Consider the following 21689-nt stretch of genomic DNA (forward strand, 5'->3'; position numbering starts at 1 on the left):
GCTTGGATTTCGCTCACTGGCTGATACTAGGGCAACAAGTGGTGCATTTTTTTTTATTTAAATATTTTTATTGTAAGAAAAAGATTTGGTACATAACATTACTAAAAGTGCATAACAGTGTGTTACATGAAGTAGCAAAAAAAAAAAAAAAAAAAAAAAAAAAAAAAAAAAATAGAGGGATCAGGATGTCCCTGAAAGGAAAGAAGAGAAACGTGAGAGAGGAGAGACGTGAGAGAGGAGAGACGTGAGGAGATATGTTCACAAAGGGATAGGAGCATTCGTGGTTCCATCCATTAATCCAGGAAGGAAGGAAATAAATAGTGCAGGACGTGGCCCAAGGTTCCCATATGGCATAAAACCTCTCAATTTTATCATTAAGCTTTGCTACCATTTGTTCTTGGGCCATTATTCAAGAGACCTTCCTCTTGAACACTTGGAAGGAGACAGTGGATTTCTTCCAGGCCTTGGCTAATGTCATTTTGACTCCTAATAAAATAAAAAAGGACAGCGCCTGAGAGTGTTTAGTGAGGATAGCGATTTAGTAGTGCTATGCTGGGGTTAGGGGATACCGTTTCCTTCATCAAGGAGCTAATGGTGCGGAAAACTTTCTGCCAGAAGGATCTAATGCGAGGACATGACCACCATATGTGTAGCATAGTGCCCTCCAGTTCACATCCCCTAAAGCATCAGGGACATAGAACCACCTAGTCAAAACGTTTACACTTGCTTCGATGAGGGATATATTCAGAATACCTTTGTGAGCTCAATTTGATGAGCGGAACCAGTCCGCGGTGGTCCACGTGCTGCTCGTGTCCTCCTCCCAGGCCCGAGCATAGGTTGGCTTGTCCAATTTTTTCGCCAGTATAGCATAGGCTATCCCCCGGGACACACGGCGTCATACCGCTTAGTATATTGCTCTGGCTGCCTTACCCTTGAGGGCTCTCGGTACATAAATATTTGGATCCAGACCTGATGCACGTGGTTGCATTACATTGGATGCTTACGCATCTGCCACTCCCTCTTTGGACTGTCCCGGTATCTGTTCATTTTTGAACCACTAGAACTTGTTTATTGTACCTACGATGCACCCCCACAACCAATACTCTAGTTTTTGGAGATAATTCTGGCCTTTTCCTACTATATTTGGAACTTTCTTTTATGATCTGCTCGACATATGTATATGATCCGGATTTTCTAAGATAATGAAATGTATTTTTCTACTATTACTTTCTTCTGCTCGTCCTGAGGAAGACCAACGGGGAAACGCGTAGACGATGCATAAAGGATATTTTCCATATCATATATGTTTTTTTATTTGATCTGCTTTGTTAATTTTCTATTTTTTGTAATATAAAATTTATATTTTTGATATTCCCGTCTTGCCTCTAAAGTCCGGCCATCAATTACTATCTCCTGAGGAGTTTTGTCTTCTAAACTTACGGATGTGGCAATGTGAGTGCTCCCCCTTTTTCCCTATTTTTTGATTTATAGGTCAATGAGATACCTCCCCTCTGATCTGCTGTGTTTGAGCACCAATGTTCATAGGGGGTTATTCTGGGGGGGGTTCTGTTTTGTTGGTCCAGATGCAATGTAGGAAATGGGAGATTTGGGAATCGGGCATGTCTAGTTTCTTCCTGCAGTGCGACAAGGTAAGCGGACCCACAGAAGAGAGGAAGTGACCAATTCTGTAGAGGCCCCAATCTATCCTCCCATTGGAAGGCCTCAATGTTCATCGCCATTGAGAAAGCAGGATTATGAAACAAATGTGCTAGTGGCTTCCGGGGAGATGTCAGGGTGTGTTGTTCGTAAAGCTTGGAGCAAAAGGGCAACGGAGTGAAAGAGTGGGGGACATTATTGCTGGCCTAATTTTGGGGTCACACCAAAAAAGGTAATCAATGGTATTCAAGGGGATAGCTTGTCTTCCCATGGAGAGCCAATCAGGCTTTGGGCCCTTGGAGAAAAAAATTGAAATTTGCAAGTTGTACTGCCAGATAGTAACCCCATAGGTTTGGAAGACCCAGGCCACCCTGCGATTTAAAGGCGGAAAAGGATCTCTGAAGGGCATCTATACCCTTTATTACCCCACACAAAGCAAACTATATTCGACTGGAATTTATTGAGGAATGGTTTTCTAATCAGGATTGGGAGAGAGCAAAATAAGTATAAAAGACGGGGGAGAAGGGTCATCTTAAAGCGGAGGGGTATTTGCACCCACTTCCAGAGAGTCCACTCTGCAGGGACCTGTGGCTAGTGCGTCACTCCCCCCCCCTCCCCAGTTGTGTTCTGGGAAACGCACAGCTCACAGAACACAGCAGGGACCAGTGAGCATGGCGTGACTCGCGCATGCACCGTAGAGAACCAGGCAGTGAAGCCACAAAACTGGAAATGAACAACCTTCTGAGTGCACAAGACACATAAGAAATTAAAAGGGAACCGAAAAACGAAAGTAAAAACTATAAAGAAAGGGGAAAACATGGGTATCCTTACCAAAAAGGAATCCACTTTTTTAACCCCATAATTACTTCTGGCACGAAGTAGAATTTTTTACTCAAACAAAAGGCGTAGCGATGGGGGCCAAGTATGCCCCCAGTGTAGCGAACATCTTGAATCACTGGGAGCTAGAACAGATTTATAGTGTACAAAGGCAAAATCTTATATTATACCGCAGGTATATCGATAATATAGTGATATAGTCTGGAGTGGCACAGAAGCAAAACTTCTTCGATGAGATCAATCATAATGCCCATGGTATCACTTTCTCTGGATCTTGAGATAAGCAAACAGTGGACTTTTTGGATCTCCAACTGTACATTAATAATGGTTTTAACACCAGGACTTGTTTTTTTTTTTTTTTTTTAAACTGATAGAAACGGATATATTCCTACCAATAGCTGTCATCACAGGCAGTGGATAGGTAATATACCAAAAGGACAGCTGATGAGAATATACAGAAATTGCATGATTATAATACCCAAGCAGACACGACGAGAAGTAAATTTGTATCAAAAGGATAAAAAAGAAGAAAGACATGGTAGCGCTGAAAAAGAAAAAAAATAAATAATAGGAATCTTATCATAAACGTATCACAAAAGAAGCAGAAAGAGAAAATAAACATCGATATGGCCTTCCTTACTGGATATAATATACAGCATAAGGCTGTGGAAAACAAAAAAAAAAAACACACTGGCCCATCTTGCAGTCAGACAAAGTGCTGAACAAAATAATACCAATTAAACCTTAGAATTTTTAAACACCTCAAAGGATTTTTTAAATGTGGCACCTGTCTTCCCTGCAGAGTAAGCAAAAAAGAAAAAAGAAAGTGAATTTTACCTCCTCATCCAATGGATCAAAATATTTTAAAGAACTCATCACAAAAGCACTCATGTAACATATGTTATAGAATGTCCCTGCCAAATGCAATATGTTGGAAGAACCACGAGAGAGCTGCATGTGAGGATTCGTGAACACATAATTTAGGACCCTTTCACACTGAGGAGTTTTAGGCGGTATAACGCCTAAATACCTGAGGGCTTTCACACTGAGGCGATGCGCTGGCAGGAGAGAAAAAAATCTCCTGCAAGCAGCATCTTTGGAGCGGTGAGAGGAGCGGTGTGTATACCGCTCCTTCCCATTTAAAACAATGCAGAGGTGCATTGCGGGCGGTATTAACCCTTTTTCGGGTTCAACAAACAGTGTTTCACGACACTTTAGAGACTATCACAATCGCGACACCGCATGCATGATCTTTTATGCCATCTGTCACGGAATGTCCCCGCACTCCGACCGAGTGCTTCCGTCATATACCGCTTCCTATCAGCCCGGACATAGATATCAGATTTTTCAGTTGCCTTCAACACACAACGAGACGAGACTTGTCTGTGTGCCAAGTATGGAGTCTTTAATAGAATCAAAAACACAATCTTTTATACAGTAAAGGAGGTGGCCAGAACAATAATTAACATGAGCTAATTTATCTAATCATTTAGCCAGACCAGGTGACTAGACACCCCGACTCTTCATTCATCTGCTGTACAATACACAATCTCTTAAGCGTAAACACAGGACATCTTCACACACACACACACACAATAGAGGCAATTAGCACAAAGAATAAAGAGATAGCTGGGGGTGAGGATATTAACAACCAGCAGTATCAGTATGAAAGAGTCACATCTACAATTAACCCGTTGAGTTCAGAATCAACCAACTTAAAATAGTCCTACAGATCTTGGAATATAATGTGGATAATAAATACATAATAATCCCATCTCAGGTAGTCCAAGATATAATTCTTCAGGCATCCTATGCCCCTAGTGGTCATAGGATGATTTTAGAAATAAGAAGGTCCGAGTCTGACACCATCGATAAAAATTAAAGGGCATTGGAGAGGGGAAAACAAAAAGATAAAAGTATCTCATAACGAAACCCGTTGGATCTTCCAGTTGGACATCCTTCAGCCATCAGGCCTAAAACAGATTTAGACCTGAATTGTTTAACTACATTTTTAATCTAACCTCATCATATATATTTATCATATTTTTATTAATCCATTAATTTAATCCTCCATTTTCATTTAATATACATTATCTTTTAAATTTAATCCCGCACTCTTGGCTCAACTATATATTTTTTCAATAAATGTTTTAAATTTATATCACTCATTCCTATATTTGATACACTATTATTTAGGTCGCATCAGTTTCAATTGTTTAAACTTTTTCATTTAACTGCTTGCCGACCTGCCGCCGTCATTCTACGACGGCAGGTCGGCTCTCCTGCGCGAGAGCCCGTCATACTACGTCGGCTCTCTCGCAGGCTACTAGGGGCGCGTGCGCTCGCCCCCGACTCCCGTGCGCGTGCCCAGTGGGCGCGATCGCCGCCGGGCACACGCGATGACTCGTTACAGAGTGGGGACCGGGAGCTGTGTGTGTAAACACACAGCTCCCGGTCCTGTCAGGGGGGGAAATGCTGATCCTCTGTTCATACAATGTATGAACAGAAGATCAGTGTTTCCCCTAGTGAGGCCACCCCCCCCCCCCCACAGTAAGAACACAGCCAGGGACATACTTAACCCCTTCACTGCCAGTGGCATTTTTATAGTAATCCAATGCATTTTTACAGCACTGATCGCTATAAAAATGCCAATGGTCCCAAAAATTTGTCAAAAGTGTCCGCCATAATGTCGTAGTACCGGAAAAAAAAAAAACCCTGATCGCCGCCATTACTTGTAAAAAAAATATATTAATAAAAATGTCATAAAAATACCCTTTATTTTGTAAACGCTATAACTTTTGCGCAAACCAATCAATAAACGCTTATTGTGATTTTTAACGAAAAATATGTAGAAGAATACGTCTCGGCCTAAACTGAGGAAAAAAAATGTTTTTTTTATATATTTCTGGGGGATATTTTTTACAGCAAAAAGTAAAAAAATTCATTTTTTTCAAAATTGTTGCTCTATTTTTGTTTATAGCGCAAAAACTAAAAACCGCAGGAGGTGATCAAATACCACCAAAAGAAAGCTCCATTTGTGGGAAAATAAGGACGCCAATTTTGTTTGGGAGCCACGTCGCACGACCGCGCAATTGTCAGTTAAAGCGACGCAGTGCCGAATCGCAAAAAGTACTCTGGTCTTTGACCAGCAATATGGTCCGGGGGTTAAGTGGTTAAAGGGGTTGTAAAAGGTTTGTTTATTTTCTAAATAGGTCACTTTAAGCTAGTGCATGGTTAGTTCACATATTTTTTCCTTCAATTTCCCATCTAAGGGCCAGATTCACGTAGGACTTACGCCGACGTATCTTGATACGCCACGTAAGTCTAAATGTGCGCCGTCGTATCTTTGCGCAGTACCCACAGAACTAGATACGCTTGAAAATAGGATTCTTCTGACCGGCGTATTTTTCCTATGCCGGCGTATCGTGGACGCATATTTACGCCGACGCATCTGGCGCACCCATTGATTTTCTATTCAAATATGTAAATGAGGGAGATACGGTGCGCGCAAGTTGTACATCCGGCCTATAGTTACCCCTCATAAAGCAGGTGTAACTCTGCAGACTTTCACAGGTCAGCTGGAGAGTAGCTGCAGCAGCCCCGTTACGGACGAGTTGAGCAACCACACTTGCAGGACAACACATCTGTATGCCAACATGCCAGGGGCAGCCGTGGTCCTAGCACTACTAATGTCTCCACCGCCACGTAGGAGGGTACGGGAGAGGATATACCACATGCACATGAACGTCTTTGGCATGGGTGATTCGGAGGTGTATCGCATCTTCAGATTCAGCCCTGCTGCCATCCTGGAATTAGCCACAACCCTGCATGATGACATCACCAGCCAGACACAACGCTCACGAGCAGTGCAGCCACTGGTCAAGGTACTGGCAACACTGCATTTCCTTGCAAGTCGATCTTTTCAGCGTACAAATGGAGTCGTGGCTGGGATGTCACAATCCACCATGAGCAGATGTGTGCACCAGTTTGTCCCCGCAATCCTCAGACGCATGTCCTACCACTTCATCAAACCCACCCATGAGCATCTGCAGCAGAAGGCAATGCAGGATTTCTACAGAATTGCAGGATTCCCACGCACCGTGGGGGCCATTGATTGCACACGTGGCACTACGGCCCCCCCGTGCCACAGAGCACATGTACCGCAATCGTAAGCAGTGGCATTCCATCAACGTACAGGTGATAGCCGATGCCCAATGCCTCATATGGCACGTCCGTCCCAAACACCCAGGGGCCAGCCACGACAGCTACATATTCCGTCAAAGCAACATCCCAACAGAATTAGAACAGAACGTGTACGGGAACAGCCGGCTGGTTGGTGAGTGACATGGGAGTCCGGCATGACTGTCCGACCCCATGATGCAGACATCACGAGGGGCACATGCACAACCAACATCCCCCTGTCTTTTCCCTTCCAGGTGACTCGGCATATGCACTTGGGCCCCATCTCATAACTCCATTCCAGAATCCCGAAACCAGAGGAGAGAGAAAATACAATGCTGCACACATACGTACCCGTGCAGTGGTGGAACGCACATTTGGCCTCCTGAAGTCCCGTTTCCGATGCCTGGATACGTCCGGGGGGCCCTGTTGTATTCCCCAAACTTTGTGTGCCAGATCATCGGTGCATGTTGCGTGCTGCACAACTACGCCATGAGAAAGGGCGTGGAGATTGACATATGTGATGACCTGACCCCCGAACCACACAGTCCCCCCCTGCACGAGGCTACCCCGTCTGCTGAGGGAAGAGCAGTCAGGAGATGCCTGGTGGTAGGCATCTTTGCACGTTAAACACACACATTCATCATGGCACACGGAGAATGCACGCATGCACACCACTGTGGTCCCTAGCTCACACACACCACATACACTTCACATTGGATTAGCCCAAGTCCACCATGCAGGACTTGGGAGCAGCAACGCCACGCCAAGGCCCCAATGGTGTCGCTGTTCATTCATACCACATTCACACAGTCGTGGGGATAATTTCTCCCCGACGACCAAGGGTGACACCCCTTTGCTGGCAGGAGTGTCACCCCCACATTCACACACCAGTCACACTGTATCCTGCACTACTGACCGTGTGCAGTCATAAATAAAATAAAAGGCTCTTCACCAGAGCATAAAGTAACAAAAAAGGTAATCCATTGCCCTGGCGTGGGCTACGCCTGGTGGCCCGGCTCCTCAGTTGCCTGGGGGGAGCCTCAGGTGGGGGGTGGGGCCTCAGGAGCAGGTTCATCCTCAGGTCTGCCAGGTGCTGGCTGCCTGCCCTCCAACGCCAGGGCAATGCAGGTGAGCACCGCGTTGGTCTCAGACTGCATCCGCAGCTGGTGGTTTGCTGCTGGTGGCGCCTCCTATGCCTCCCCTCCGCCGCAATGGCAGCACTATTGGCCTTTACACTCACTGTCAGGCTCTTCACCTCTGTCCCGAAGCGTGATGTCGTGGCCTGCAGCTCACCAACGCAGGTCACTATGGCAGCACAGTTCCCACTGATATCCTGCAGACTGTCGGGAATCTGTGCTGCGGATGCCAGGCTGTCTGCGACACGCTGCACGTCCCGGGCAACAGCACCCATATGTCGGGTCTGGCGGGCCTGATCCCTGGCCAGATTTTCCTGTATCGCTTCAGGAACACCCCTGGTTTTGTGGGTGGCCTTCCTGGGGGCAGGAGAGGCTTGGGGCAGTGTATATAGGGAAGTAAAAGAAAAAAGTGCAGCGCTAAGTAATATCTGGTATGAAACTAAATATGCAGTGTTTGAAATCAAGTCAGATGCTCCCAATAAGGAGAAAATAGATGAGTATACTAAAATAAACTGGTGTAAATAGACAAAGTATTAAACAAACACAAATTATGATAGAAATAGATGTGGTACCACAGGATACCACCAGGGTGCTCACAATCAAGTGAGAATGGATATCACAGGTGAATGTGTCAAATACCTGGAAGGGATGTGACCAAACTAAGAGTAAAAACAGTATCAATGAATGTCACAAAAGCAATATACATAGAAAAAAAGAGTAAAAAAAAAAAAAAAAAAACAGCAAACAAAAACTATTGTTCTAGAACGTCCCAATGCAAAAATAGGAAGACCGACGTTGAGGCAAACTCAATTGCAAAAACGTGTGAGGAGAGTCTTCTCAAGCACAGGAATCAGATACACTTCAATATTCAGGCAGGTAATAGAAGCCCCATCCAGAGGTCACTTTCACAGGATCCGCAAAAACATCCAACTGGTAAATATAGAAGATGGATACTCTTACCATGCAATTACTTTCGTAAGGAGTTTCAAGTCCGTATTTAACAATGAAATAGGCCTGTATGAATCGTTTTTTTCATGGTCCTTCCCTGGTTTCAATATTACTACCACTACAGCTTCATACATAGATCTAGGTAGGGAGTCCAAGTCAAATGCGTCTTTAAGCGTATGGAGTAGCTCCGGTAGGAGCACTCCACAAAACTTTTTATACAATTCGATTGGCAGTCCATAATTTGCCGGGGCTTTTGAGTTTGGAAAGGTGGCCAGCGCATTCTAGAATTCTTTAAGGGAGAAAGGTGCGTTAAGGCGCTCCCTATCCGCCTCCTCAAGGCAGGGGAATGTAATGGAGTCCAAAAAATGTACCAAGTCATCCATTGGATATATCACCTTAGAGGAGTATAAGTCTTGATAGAAGGAGTAAATCTCCTTCAGTATAGAGGGCGTGTCCGTAACCGTCAGTTAGATTGATGTCCTAATACTGTGTACCAATTGGGATGGCTGCTGGGACCTAGCTATCATAGCTAAAATATGGCCGTTGTTTTCCCCCCTCCTCAAAATATGTTTGGGAGGCGAAGAATCTCTTGTTATCAGCTGGTTGTAGATGGATAGTACGATAAAGCTTTTGTGCGTCCTTCCACTTCCCTTCATATTCGGGCGTGGGGTCCTGCAAATACAACTCCTCTGCTTTTTACACCACCCTTTCAGCCTCATAAGCCCACTGCCTATTCCTTGTTTTAATAAGACTGATTTCTTTTATACACATCCCCCTAATAAAGGCTTTTAGCGTGTCCCATACCACACCAGGTGCAGCTGATAATTTATTATCATCCAAAAAATGTTGAATCTGTGTCCGCAGGCTCCCCAAATCGGTAAATAACCGAAACCAAAAAGGGTTCAATTTCCAATGCATAGGGAGACATGTTTTATGCAGATCCAGAGAAAGCTGCACCGGGGAGTGGTCAGACAAGCCCCTGGCCAAGTACGTTACCGATGGGTCGAAAGAAAGCGTTAAGTCATTACCCAGGGCAAAATCTATACGTGACAGCGTGGAATGAGTCAGGGAATGATAAGAAAACTGGGCGTGAAGGGGGTATTTACATCTCCACAGATCTACCACTCCCAGCTCGGTTAAAAATCTAGCAAGTGAGGTATGCTCCCTAGGGCCCTGTGGAGAGAACTTTTTATATATATCCAGAGAGGTATCCATTGCACTATTAAGGTCTCCAAGGACATATACAGGTAGCTGTGTAAGGAGGGAACCAATGCGCAAAACCAGCCTGACTGTGAATATTAAAAGTTAAGCTAAAATTAATAAAAGCAGCAGCCCCTACTAAAATAGTGCTCACGCACCAAAAGACAATGTAAATAGGGGGTAAATAGAGGCGCTTGCCAATTAAAATAAATACTAAATGCCAAATAACGCACAGCAACGTAAGAATAGTATTGATTGAATCCAATGTATATGTTTCACTCCTTGTTCCAATACCTTCAAAGCATCTAATTGGAGATGAATGAGGTGGAAATAGTGAAAATTAATAATACGAAAATAAGGACTAAAAATAATAATTGATAGTCAACACAGTAGTAATAATCCAACGGTATCATAAACAGTGATGACGTGAGCAATAAATCCGTGAAAGAAATCCAAAAGAACACACAGTGTAAAATCTGGGTGATAAATAATGTTAAAAGTAACATCAATGATTGTGAATAAATATTGTTCAGATAAAAATATAATATGATGAAAAAAATATATAAATTGAAAAATGTGATGATAAATATTAGAGTGTTCCAAGTCAAACTCTACTTGTGGTAAAAAAGTTCCAAAAAGAAAAGTGCAAAAAGACTTATAATTAAGTGCCAATCCAATCCAAACTCTTCCAAAAGAGTGTAAATAGTGTTTTATAATAAATTAAATAAGTGCTGCAGTCCACCGCACGAAATTCCAGTGTAGTTTAGTGCAGATTCGTGAAGATAATTCCAACCTCTCACCTCAAAACAGGTTAAACCAGCCTGTTAGATGAAATAAAGGATTCCAGCAGTGTACACTCTAAGGGTCCCTCCAAACCGTCCACCAAGGGTAAAGCTCCAGACCACTCACATGAAAGTAAATGCAAGCTCCATAGTGTAATAAGTTCAACACAATTTTAATAATAGTAAAAACAAATATTACACTCACATTTACCAAGGAGTAAAAACCTTTTTACTCCTTGGTAAATGTGAGTGTAATATTTGTTTTTACCATTATTAAAATTGTGTTGAACTTATTACACTATGGAGCTTGCATTTACTTTCATGTGAGTGGTCTGGAGCTTTACCCTTGGTGGACGGTTTGGAGGGACCCTTAGAGTGTACACTGCTGGAATCCTTTATTTCATCTAACAGGCTGGTTTAACCTGTTTTGGAGGTGAGAGGTTGGAATTATCTTCACGAATCTGCACTAAACTACACTGGAATTTCGTGCGGTGGACTGCAGCACTTATTTAATTTATTATAAAACACTATTTACACTCTTTTGGAAGAGTTTGGATTGGATTGGCACTTTATTATAAGTCTTTTTGCACTTTTCTTTTTGGAACTTTTTTACCACAAGTAGAGTTTGACTTGGAACACTCTAATATTTATCATCACATTTTTCAATTTATATATTTTTTTCATCATATTATATTTTTATCTGAACAATATTTATTCACAATCATTGATGTTACTTTTAACATTATTTATCACCCAGATTTTACACTGTGTGTTCTTTTGGATTTCTTTCACGGATTTATTGCTCACGTCATCACTGTTTATGATACCGTTGGATTATTACTACTGTGTTGACTATCAATTATTATTTTTAGTCCTTATTTTCGTATTAATAATTTTCACTATTTCCACCTCATTCATCTCCAATTAGATGCTTTGAAGGTATTGGAACAAGGAGTGAAACATATACATTGGATTCAATCAATACTATTCTTACGTTGCTGTGCGTTATTTGGCATTTAGTATTTATTTTAAATGGCAAGCGCCTCTATTTACCCCCTATTTACATATACAGGTAGCTGCAGATCTTTGGCCAGAAACCTGGCCAGACATTGCAGTACTGTCAACGTAAAAGGTGGCGGTACATATATATTAGCAATAACACATAAACAAGATTCCCATTTCCCCATTAAAAAAATAAACCTGCCCTCGGGATCTACTAACGCATCTTGTTTAATAAATGCCGTATTTCTTGAGAACAATATGCTAACCCCCCCTAGAATATCTAGTATAAACCGAATGATATTGCACGGGGTATTTAGTCATACTTAGCAATTGGGTAGTATCAACAGTGAGATGAGATTCCTGCAGGCATATAATTGTGGGATTTTGTTGCAAAAAATAAGAAAATAAAGCAGACCTTTTTCTGGAATCGTGCAAACCCCTAACATTCCAGGATAAAATTGTGTCTACCTGCTTACCCATAGAAAAAGACGGTTAATTGTACATGACGTCCCAGGTCTTATCTGCATTATTCTATTCTGCATTAATTTATATCATTAAACGATCTATGAACCATGGTGTATATACGCAACTAATAGCCCTTAGAAAATAGGGTAATTCCCTCTTACACCGCTTTGTGCCCCTAGTATACTCATACTCCTTTATCTCTATACACGTATTCATATCTATACATGTATATCTACACATCCACATTATACCCATACATACATGTCCATTTTCTGTCTCTTTCCCTGAGTGTGCTATTAACTTTTCCCTGTTTACTATTTTGTTTATCTATGTGCTCCATCATTATTTTATGTGACATCTATATATGCTCCGTTAGGTCTATTGTCTGTGTTAATTTACCTTTTACCAATATTTGTATCATTTGTGTATGTGCATATTTTCCTCTCAGTGTAGTCAAACCCTTCTGTTTCCCCCCCATGTACCCCTTTAAATACTCTCCCTCCCAGCTCCTCTTCCCTCCCCACACCCCCCTAGGTAATCTGGGCTTTTATTGTGACCAGTTCATCCATACTCTCCCCCCCCCCTCCCCCCCACATACTACCCCCACTCTAAATTTCATTGTGACACACTCCATTCTCATTCTGTGTCCCCTGAACTATGTGTGTCTCACATTGTCCAATCCTTTTAAAGTGCTTGTTATTCCTTAGATTCCCCATATCTATTTCTTTAAAGTGGTTGTAAACGCACTTTGACTTTTACCTACAGGTAAGCCTATAACAAGGCTTACCTGTAGGTAAGGAGAATATCTCCTAAACCTGCACAGTTAAGGAGATATTCCCCTCGCAATGCGGCGCATGCGCAGGGGGGGGGGGATCTACGGCGAAAGGACCGGCAGCCGCCGGACCTTGCCGAGTTTTAAATCTCCCGCGCGCATGCTGCTCCAGCCAATCACAGCGTGAAACCCGGAAGACACGACGAGGCAAGATGAAATCTCGCTCGGCGTGGACCAGGTAAGTGCTACACACCTCGTTCCGAGGTAAGTATTTCATAATGAGCCAATATGCAGTGCATATTAGCTCATTATGACTTTTGCCTTACAGGAGAAAAAAAAATAAAAAATTTGATGCGGGTTTACAACCGCTTTAAGCTAAGTGTTCAGTCATTTTAGTACAAGCTGATCTTTTTTGTCCTCCAACCATGTCATCGCATCCTCTGCAGATTCAAAAAAGAAAGTCCCATCTGGTGCTACCACTGTCGCAGGCGCGCTGGATATAGTAAAGCATATATTAATTTGAACTTTTGCATTTTACGCTTGACTTCAATAAAGCTGGCCCTCCGCTTCTGCAGGAGAGGTGAAAAATCCGGATACAATGAAACCTTCGATCCCTCCCACAGAATGTTCCCCATCTCTCTGCTTCTTCTTAGTAACATTACTTTGTCCTTGAAATTCAAAAATTTCATTAATATTGATCGTGGGCGTCCCCCTGATGGAGAAGGTTTAGCAGGGACTCTGTGCGCTCTTTCTATTGAGAACTGTGGTGAAAAAGATTCTCTTCCAAATAACTTTAAAAACCAGCTTTCCAAGAACTCTATTGGATTAGTCCCTTCACACTTTTCCAGTAGTCCCACATTGTCCCTATGGTTCCTTTTTTCCATTTCATCCAGCTTTTCCTCAAACTTGCTCATTTGTTCTTTCATTGTTTTAACCTCTTGTTTTACTGGGTACAAGTCATCTTCTATTTGAGATATTCTGCCCTCTGCCTCAGTTATCCGTTCATTTGTTTTTTGAAGCTCTTGTAGCACAAGATCCAGCTCTTCTTTAACACCCTTCATCTGGTCACATAACTCCCCCAAAGTCTGTTTGCATACATTGACCACCGAAAATACATCTTTTAGTACTAGTCCCCCGTGGGGACTAGTACTAGACCCATCTCAGTCCCTTTATCAACTGTGGTTATATTCTTATTAATAACACTTTTACCAGGCCCTACCGGTGGTCCTTGGCTTTTCCTATCAGTTGTTATTTTAGTCTGGATTAGTAACCCCCCTTTGACTGGGGTATGATCTGTTGTATGCACATATTTCTCTAATTTAGCTGCTGCACTAACTGGCCTGCTTTTATCTTTTTCCTTGTCCTTGGCAGAGCGTAATGATTGTGGGCCTGACATGACTACTTTTTTTATCTTGGTAGTTGCAGGAAGTTACAGATGTGGGGAAGTAGCACTTACTGAACACTCAAGGTGCTAGCAAGGGGAAAAAATTAGGAAATACTAAAAAAAAAAAAAAATACTGTTTACAGTCAGAGACATAATAGTTAACTGATTCCTTTTAAAAACGATTAAAAATTGATAAAAATCAATCATATAATGTGCCTCTTAGATGCAAAAACTAAACTGAAAGTAGTTTAGTCTTTGCATGTTATTTTATGCCTCTGTGCTGGACAGTGCCATAGAGAGTCATGGCTAGGAAAACGAAACTAAACTCTCCCATGACTTTTTTCATACGGAGCCAGACAACCAGGAAATGTCCAGAACAGAGCAGTTTTACAGCAACATCAGAGCAAAAACGAGCAATGAGGACATGAAACCAGGACTGCAGTAAGGTAAAGGAAGCTATTTAGCTAAAAAAAAAAAAAAAAAATCCTGTAATGCAGGTAAAAGACCAGGGCCTTTTTGCGATTCGGCACTGCGTCACTTTAACCGACAAGTGAGCTGTCGTGCGACGTGGCTCCCAAACAAAATTGGCATCCTTTTTTTTCCCACAAATAGAGCTTTCTTTTGGTGGTATTTGATCACCTCTGCAGTTTTTATTTTTTGTGCTATAAACAAAAATAGAGCGACAATTTTGAAAAAAAAAAAAATTTTTTTTTACTTTTTGCTATAATAAATATCCCCCAGTTTAGGCCGATACATATTCTTCTACCTATTTTTGGTAAAAAAAAAATAAGCGTTTATCGATTGGCTTGCGCAAAATTTATAGTGTTTACAAAATAGAGGATAGTTTTATTGCATTTATATAAAGTTATTTTTTTTTTTTTTTTACTACTAATGGCGGCAATCAGCGATTTTTTTCATGACTGACATTATGGCGGACACTTGACAATTTTGACACATTTTTGGGACCATTGTCATTTTCAGAGCAAAAAATGCATTTAAAATGCATGGTTTACTGTGAAAATGACATTTGCAGTTTGGGAGTTAACCACAAGGGGGCGCTGAGGGGGTTAAGTGTGACCTCATGTGTGTTTACAACTGAAGGGGGATGTGGCTGTAGGTCTGGCATCATTGATTTGTGTGTTCCCTAATATAGGGATGCACAATCGATGACAGCGCCACAGTGAAGAACGGGGAAGCTGCGTTTACACACAGCTCTCCCCGTTCTTCAGCTCCGGGGACCGATCGTGGGACTCCAGCGGCGATCGGGTCCGCGAGTCCCGCGGCCGAGGAGCTTTGGACCGGTCGCGGGAGCGCCCATGACCCACCGCTGGTCTTTATACAATCACGTACAGGTACGTGATTGTGCCCAGCGGTGCCATTCTGCTGACGTATATCGGCATTAGGCGGTCCTTAAGTGGTTAAGAAGCTGCAAACACTATTTGACCTTGAATAGGCCACATGGTTAAGTAGGAACCCTTGACATGAGATCTGTACTTCCATTTCCACCTTTGATTGGAGCAAATGGGTGTCCTGATGGAAGAAAATTGTGCTACTAAAATAATGCTTTAGAGAAAACACTTTTATGATTTAGCATATATGTAATTGTGCTAAACTTTTTAACTGTTATTTAGGTGAAAAAAGGTAAAACAAGGACTTACCTGTCTGCCCTCATCTTCAGCTAGCCCATGCGCCAAGTGAGCACTAAATGTGCTCTTTCCAACTCCTCCTTTTCCTGAAAGTACAAGTATCTTGTGTTTCACTGTAGACATCTTTTCTTTCACCTGCCCTATAGCTGGATTGACAACAAAAAAAACAATTAGGAGGCTACTAGTGAATAGGCATACACTTTGTCTCTGCTGCCAAAACAAAATGCTATGTGCCACTAAAAAATGGAATACCACGCTAAATCCATTACCAAAAAAGAAAAATAGCAGCAGCTGAAACGTGAGATATACACATGTAGAAATTGCAGATAAAAAAACAAAAAAAAAAAAACAAGTGATCGTGGTAAAAAAAAAAAAAGTTACAATCAGTACACCACTAAAAATAATGAATAAAAAGAACAGTCCTCAGAGGATCTTAGAGAATGATCTTTATGCATGGGAAACACCACAGATTATTGGATGTGAAAAAGAAAAAAGTAAACTCTCGATAGGAACACCACAGCAAACATGCACCTCCACAAAATGAATTTCGCGCTTCCCGAAAGGCAAGCTTGGATAAGCCTGTACTGTTGATCACTATCCGGCAGCAGCTCACAGGAGTTGGGCAGAATGTGGACCAGGTTAGCTCAAATCACCGGACATTCAAGGTTTTGCATCGATCATGTACCCAAAAAAGTGAAGAAGTGCTCTCCATAGTGTAAAATCAGACTAATGAGAATTTAATAATAAAAATTGCACTTACAGTAATCAAAGATAAAAACATCCAAAAAAGTATTGTCAGCCGGCTTGATCTCACAAGATACACCGCAATGACGTCAGTATGTCAACCTCCCGACGTACGTGTCGTCACAGAATGACGTCTTAGAGAACGGACGACGCACTGACTCATCACATTAAATAGTACCACAGAGAACCACGCCTCGATTTGAATCCCGAGTAGCGGAACCCAATCCCCTCTAGGCAGGGCTAAAACAGCTACCTATAAATCGGTACTAAAATGTAACCATGTAGGTAAAAAGCATTGAATGGAGGATGAGAACATAATATGGGTTAGCTATATGAGACTGTACATAAAAAAAACAAAAAAAAGAAAAAAAAAAAGGAAAACTGCACCAATTGACGGCACAAAAGGACCAAACATATTTTAACTCAACTGTGCCTCCAGTAGTCAGACAAGAATGTAACATGCCAAGGAGGCACAGAAATACATGTGTAACTAGGTCAACTACTGGTTATGAATGGGTAAGACATCCAGAGATGACACAGGGATATTTGCTCAACTATGCCACCAATGGTTAAAAGGTAAATATACCATCCACACATCCTTGTATAAACGAGAAAATGTAATAAAAATAATAGGGCATAAGATCAAAATAAAAAAAATAAAAATATTAAATATATAGGAGGTATTGCTACCAATAATTCACATTGAGTTCACATACAAGATGGATTAAGCAGGAAATTGGCTTAAACCAGGGTTCGACAAAATCCGGGCGCCCGGCCGCAATTGTGACAAGAAATTGTGACAAGAAATTGTGACCTAGCGCTCGCCAGTAATTGAAGCCGCGGCTTTGCGGCCTTCACAGAAGCAAGCTTAGGCTGCAAAGGCACGGCCTCAATTACCGGCCGACGCGGGCCCGAGGTGGGGGCGCACAGAGACACAGGATCCTGTGTCTCAGTGCGCCCCCGCCGCGGCAGTAATTGAGGCCGCGGCTTTGCGACCTTCTGTGATCCTGCGCCATCTTGTGGTGGCCGCTTGGCATTACAAGTATAACAGTTCTAATGTGGTTTTTCACTGCCATCTCCTTCCCTCTAACTAGAACTCCCAAACATTATATATATTTTTTATTCTAAATACCCTAGAGCATGGATCTTCAAACTATGGCCCTCCAGTTGTTCAGGAACTAAAATTCCCATCATGCCTAGTCATGTCTGAATGTCAGGGTGTTACAATGCCTCATGGGATGTGTAGTTTTACAACAGCTGGAGGGCCGTAGTTTGAGGATCCCTGCCCTAGAGAATAAAATGGCGGTCATTGCAATACTTTGTCACACCATATTTGCGCAGCGGTCTTACAAGCGCACTTTTTTTGGGAAAATACACCTTTTTTTATAAACAGTAAAGTTAGCCCACTTAAGGACCCCTTCACGCCGATATACGTTGCCACATGTACGTGGCTCTTTAAGCCCAGCCGTGGGATCGCTGGCGCGTGTACGTGACTCGGTCCGAAGCTCCGTGATAGCGGGACTCACGGACCCGATCGCCGCTGGAGTCCCGCGATCTGTCCCCGGAGCTGAAGAACAGGGAGAGCTGTGTGTAAAACACAGCTTCCTTGTTCTTCACTGTGGTGCCGTGATTGTGTTTTCCTGTAAAAGGGAACACACGATCAATCAATGACATCACACCTACAGCCACACCCCCCCCCCTACAGTTAGAAACACAAATGAGGTCACACTTAACCACAAGGGGGCGCTGAAGGGGTTAACTCCCAAACTGCAATTGTCATTTTCACAGAAAACAATGCATTTTTTGCTGGTCCCAAAAAGGTCACGGAAAAAAAAAAAAAAAAAGAGAATGCAATAAAACTATCCCCTTTTTTGTAAACGCTATAAATTTTGCACAAACCAATCGAAAAACGCTTATTGCGATTTTTTTTTACCAAAAATGGGTAGAAGAATACGTATCGGCCTAAACTGAGAAAAAAAAATGTTTTATATATTTTGGGGGGATATTTATTACAGCAAAAAGTAAAAAAGATTGATTTTTTTTCAAAATTGTCGCTCTATTTTGCTTATAGCGCAAAAAATTAAAAAAAAAACGCAGAGGTGATCAAATACCACCAAAAGAAAGCTCAATTTGTGGGAGAAAAAAGGATGCCAATTTTGTTTGGGAGCCACGTCGCACGACCACGCAATTGTCAGTTAAAGCGTCGCAGTGCCGAATTGCAAAAACTGGCCAGATCCTTTAGCTGCCTAAAGGTGCGGGTCTTAAGTGGTTAAAATCTCCATAGGTGACGTTTAAAAAAATTCTACAGGTTGCATGTTTTGAGTTACAGAGGAGGTCTAGGGCTAGAATTATTGCGCTCACTCTAATGATCGCTGCGATACCTCACATGTGTGGTGTGCATACCGTTTACATATGCGGGCGCTACTCACATATGTGTTCGCTTCTGCGCGCGAGCTTGTCAAACCCTGGCTTAAACTACACAGGGATTTGTCAATAAATACATTCAGGTCTACATCAACATTCCACACAAAGGGGTATAGCTCTTGATCCTATATGTCCAGGCCATCTCGAGCCTGGATATACTATGCACCAAGGAGTCTCCTCTTTTTTGTGAGGTATACTTATCGATCCCCAAAAATTTGTTTTTTGCAGGATTCTAATTATGGGCTTCCAAACAGTGTCTTGAGACTGAGTGTTTAGGGAAGCCATTCTTGATATTCTTTACGTGCTCATTAAGTCTAACCAGAAGGGGGCGCTTAGTCCTGCCCACATATTGTAGCCCACAAGGGCACTGGAGCAGGTAAACAACCCCCTCAGTGGAATCACGTAATCAACGGCTTAATCTCGAATTCCACCGAGGTGCTAAATGATGTAAATTTTTGAGTTCTTCTGTGTGTGCATCCACTAAGGGAGCACACCCTACACCACCTACACTGATAGAAACCAGTCAAATTCTCCAAGAAACCCCTCGATAGAGGGAGGATGAAGGACATTTGGTGTCACTGTCTCTAAGAGAAGAGGCTCCCTTGTAAATGACTTGTGGTTTATCGAGAAGAACAGTATTTCAAATCTGATTGGATCGTTGGTAAGAATATGCCAATGCTTCTTAAAGTGGTTGTATACCCTTTTTTTAAACTTTTACCTACAAGTAAGCCTATAATAAGGCTTACCTGTAGGTATAGAGAATATCTCCTAAACCTCTACAGTTTAGGAGATATTCCCCTCGCAATGCGCTGCTGATTGCAGCGGCGCATGTGCAGGGGGATCCTCAGCTAAAGGACTGGCAGCCACCGGACCTTGCCGAATTGAAGTTTCCCGCGCGCATGGGCATGAGTGACATCGTCGCTCCAGCCAATCACATCGCTGGAGCGGCGATACCCGGAAGACACGCCGAGTCAAGATGACATCTAGCTCGGCGTGGACCAGGTAAGTTCTCATCTCCCTGTTCTGAGGCAAGTATTTCATAATGAGCTAGTATGCGGTGCATTCCAAGCTTGATCCCCTCTGTGTAGGGAAAAGAATTCTTGGACTTTGGTATTCTGCTGACTGGCAAAGAGGTCCACCTGAGGAAGACCCCACTTCTCTGTGATCAAGTTGAACACTTCTTGATTTAAGCTCCATTCTGCTTCTACAACTCTTCTCCTGCTCAGTAGGTCTGCTAGTAAGTTTTGAGTCCCTTTTAAGTGAACTGCCGACAGGGAAGTTAAATTTATTTCCGCCCAAGATAATAGCTGGTTGGCAAGTTCCATCAGACCTTGACTCCTGGTCCCTCCCTGTTTGGTCACATAGGCCACTGCTGTTGTATTGTCCGATAATACTTGCACATGATGACCTTTTAGTAGCTGTTTGAAGGCCAGGAGTCCCATCAAAATGGCTTTTAGTTCCCGCCAATTTGATGACCTCCTTGTCTCCCCCTTGGACCAAGACCCCTGTGCAGTCTGACCATCCAGGTGAGCCCCCCATCCCCAAGAACTTGCGTCTGTCGTCAAACGCTTGTCCAAGGGAAGGACCCACAAGAGACCCTTTGATAGATTGGCCTGATCTCTCCACCACCAAAGGGACCTTTTTACTTTTGATGTTGGCTTGAAAAGTTTTTCCAGGGACTCCTGATGGGACCAGACCTGTAGGATATTTCTCTGTAGAGGCCTGGAGTGCAGCCTCGCCCACTGTACCGCAGGAATTGAAGCTGTGAGCTGGCCTAAGACTGCCATGGCTGTCCTTACTGATACTGCTAGATTTGTTTGGATCTGGCATATCGAGGAATTGATTCTCTATTTTTTCCCGGGGAAGAAAAACTCTCTGAAGGACTGAGTTGATGTTGTAACCAAGGAACCTCGTCTCCTGTGAGGGGTCTAGGTTCGACTTCTCTAGATTCAATAACCAGCCGAGGCTTTTGAGATGCGATTGTGAGATCTGAAGATCTGTCACCAACTGTTCTCTTGAATCTGCAAAGAACAGGAGATCGTCCAAGTAAGGAACAACCGAGACCCCCCCTCAGTTTCAGAGGCTCCAAGGCAAAAATGTGGGAGTAGAACCCTTTTCCCTCCTGGTGTTTTGGGACTTGGATAATAACTTCCTGTTCTATCAAATCCTTTAACAGGGTCATCATTGCGGAAGCTTTCTCCTGATCCCTTGGTAGGGCTGTAACATAAAATCTGGAAGGTGGACAATCTGCGAATTCCAAGTTGTACCCCTGTGCAATGATGTTTTTTACAAAGGGACTTTTGACCCACAGACTCCACTGAGGTAAGAAAGCGGACAATCTCCCCCCCACAGGGGTTAGACTGTCATTTGTCCTTTGAGGGCTGGTCCTGAGGGGACTTAAAGAGAATTCCACCTCTTCCTCTACCCCCTTTGGGGAAACCAGCGTTTCTTATTTTCCTCTTTTGTAGGTTTGTTGAAGACCACGAAAATTTTTCTTAAAGGGTGTCTTCT

At 42.7% G+C, this 21689-nt stretch overlaps 1 protein-coding gene across 7 annotated transcripts in view; it reads right to left on the reverse strand.

Annotated features, from left to right (window-relative positions):
* The window catches only part of NUBP1 (nucleotide binding protein 1), a 263729-nt gene that overhangs the window by 203177 nt on the left and 38863 nt on the right, over positions 1 to 21689 (reverse strand). For all 7 annotated transcript variants that reach the window (XM_040356955.1, XM_040356953.1, XM_040356952.1 and 4 more), the window contains one exon: positions 16023 to 16156. In XM_040356955.1, the coding sequence (XP_040212889.1) occupies positions 16023 to 16156 (134 nt within the window). The remainder of the gene's footprint in view (positions 1 to 16022; positions 16157 to 21689) is intronic.

Source organism: Rana temporaria, chromosome 6 (assembly GCF_905171775.1).
Source record: "Rana temporaria chromosome 6, aRanTem1.1, whole genome shotgun sequence".
Classification (NCBI taxonomy): Eukaryota; Metazoa; Chordata; class Amphibia; order Anura; family Ranidae; genus Rana; species Rana temporaria.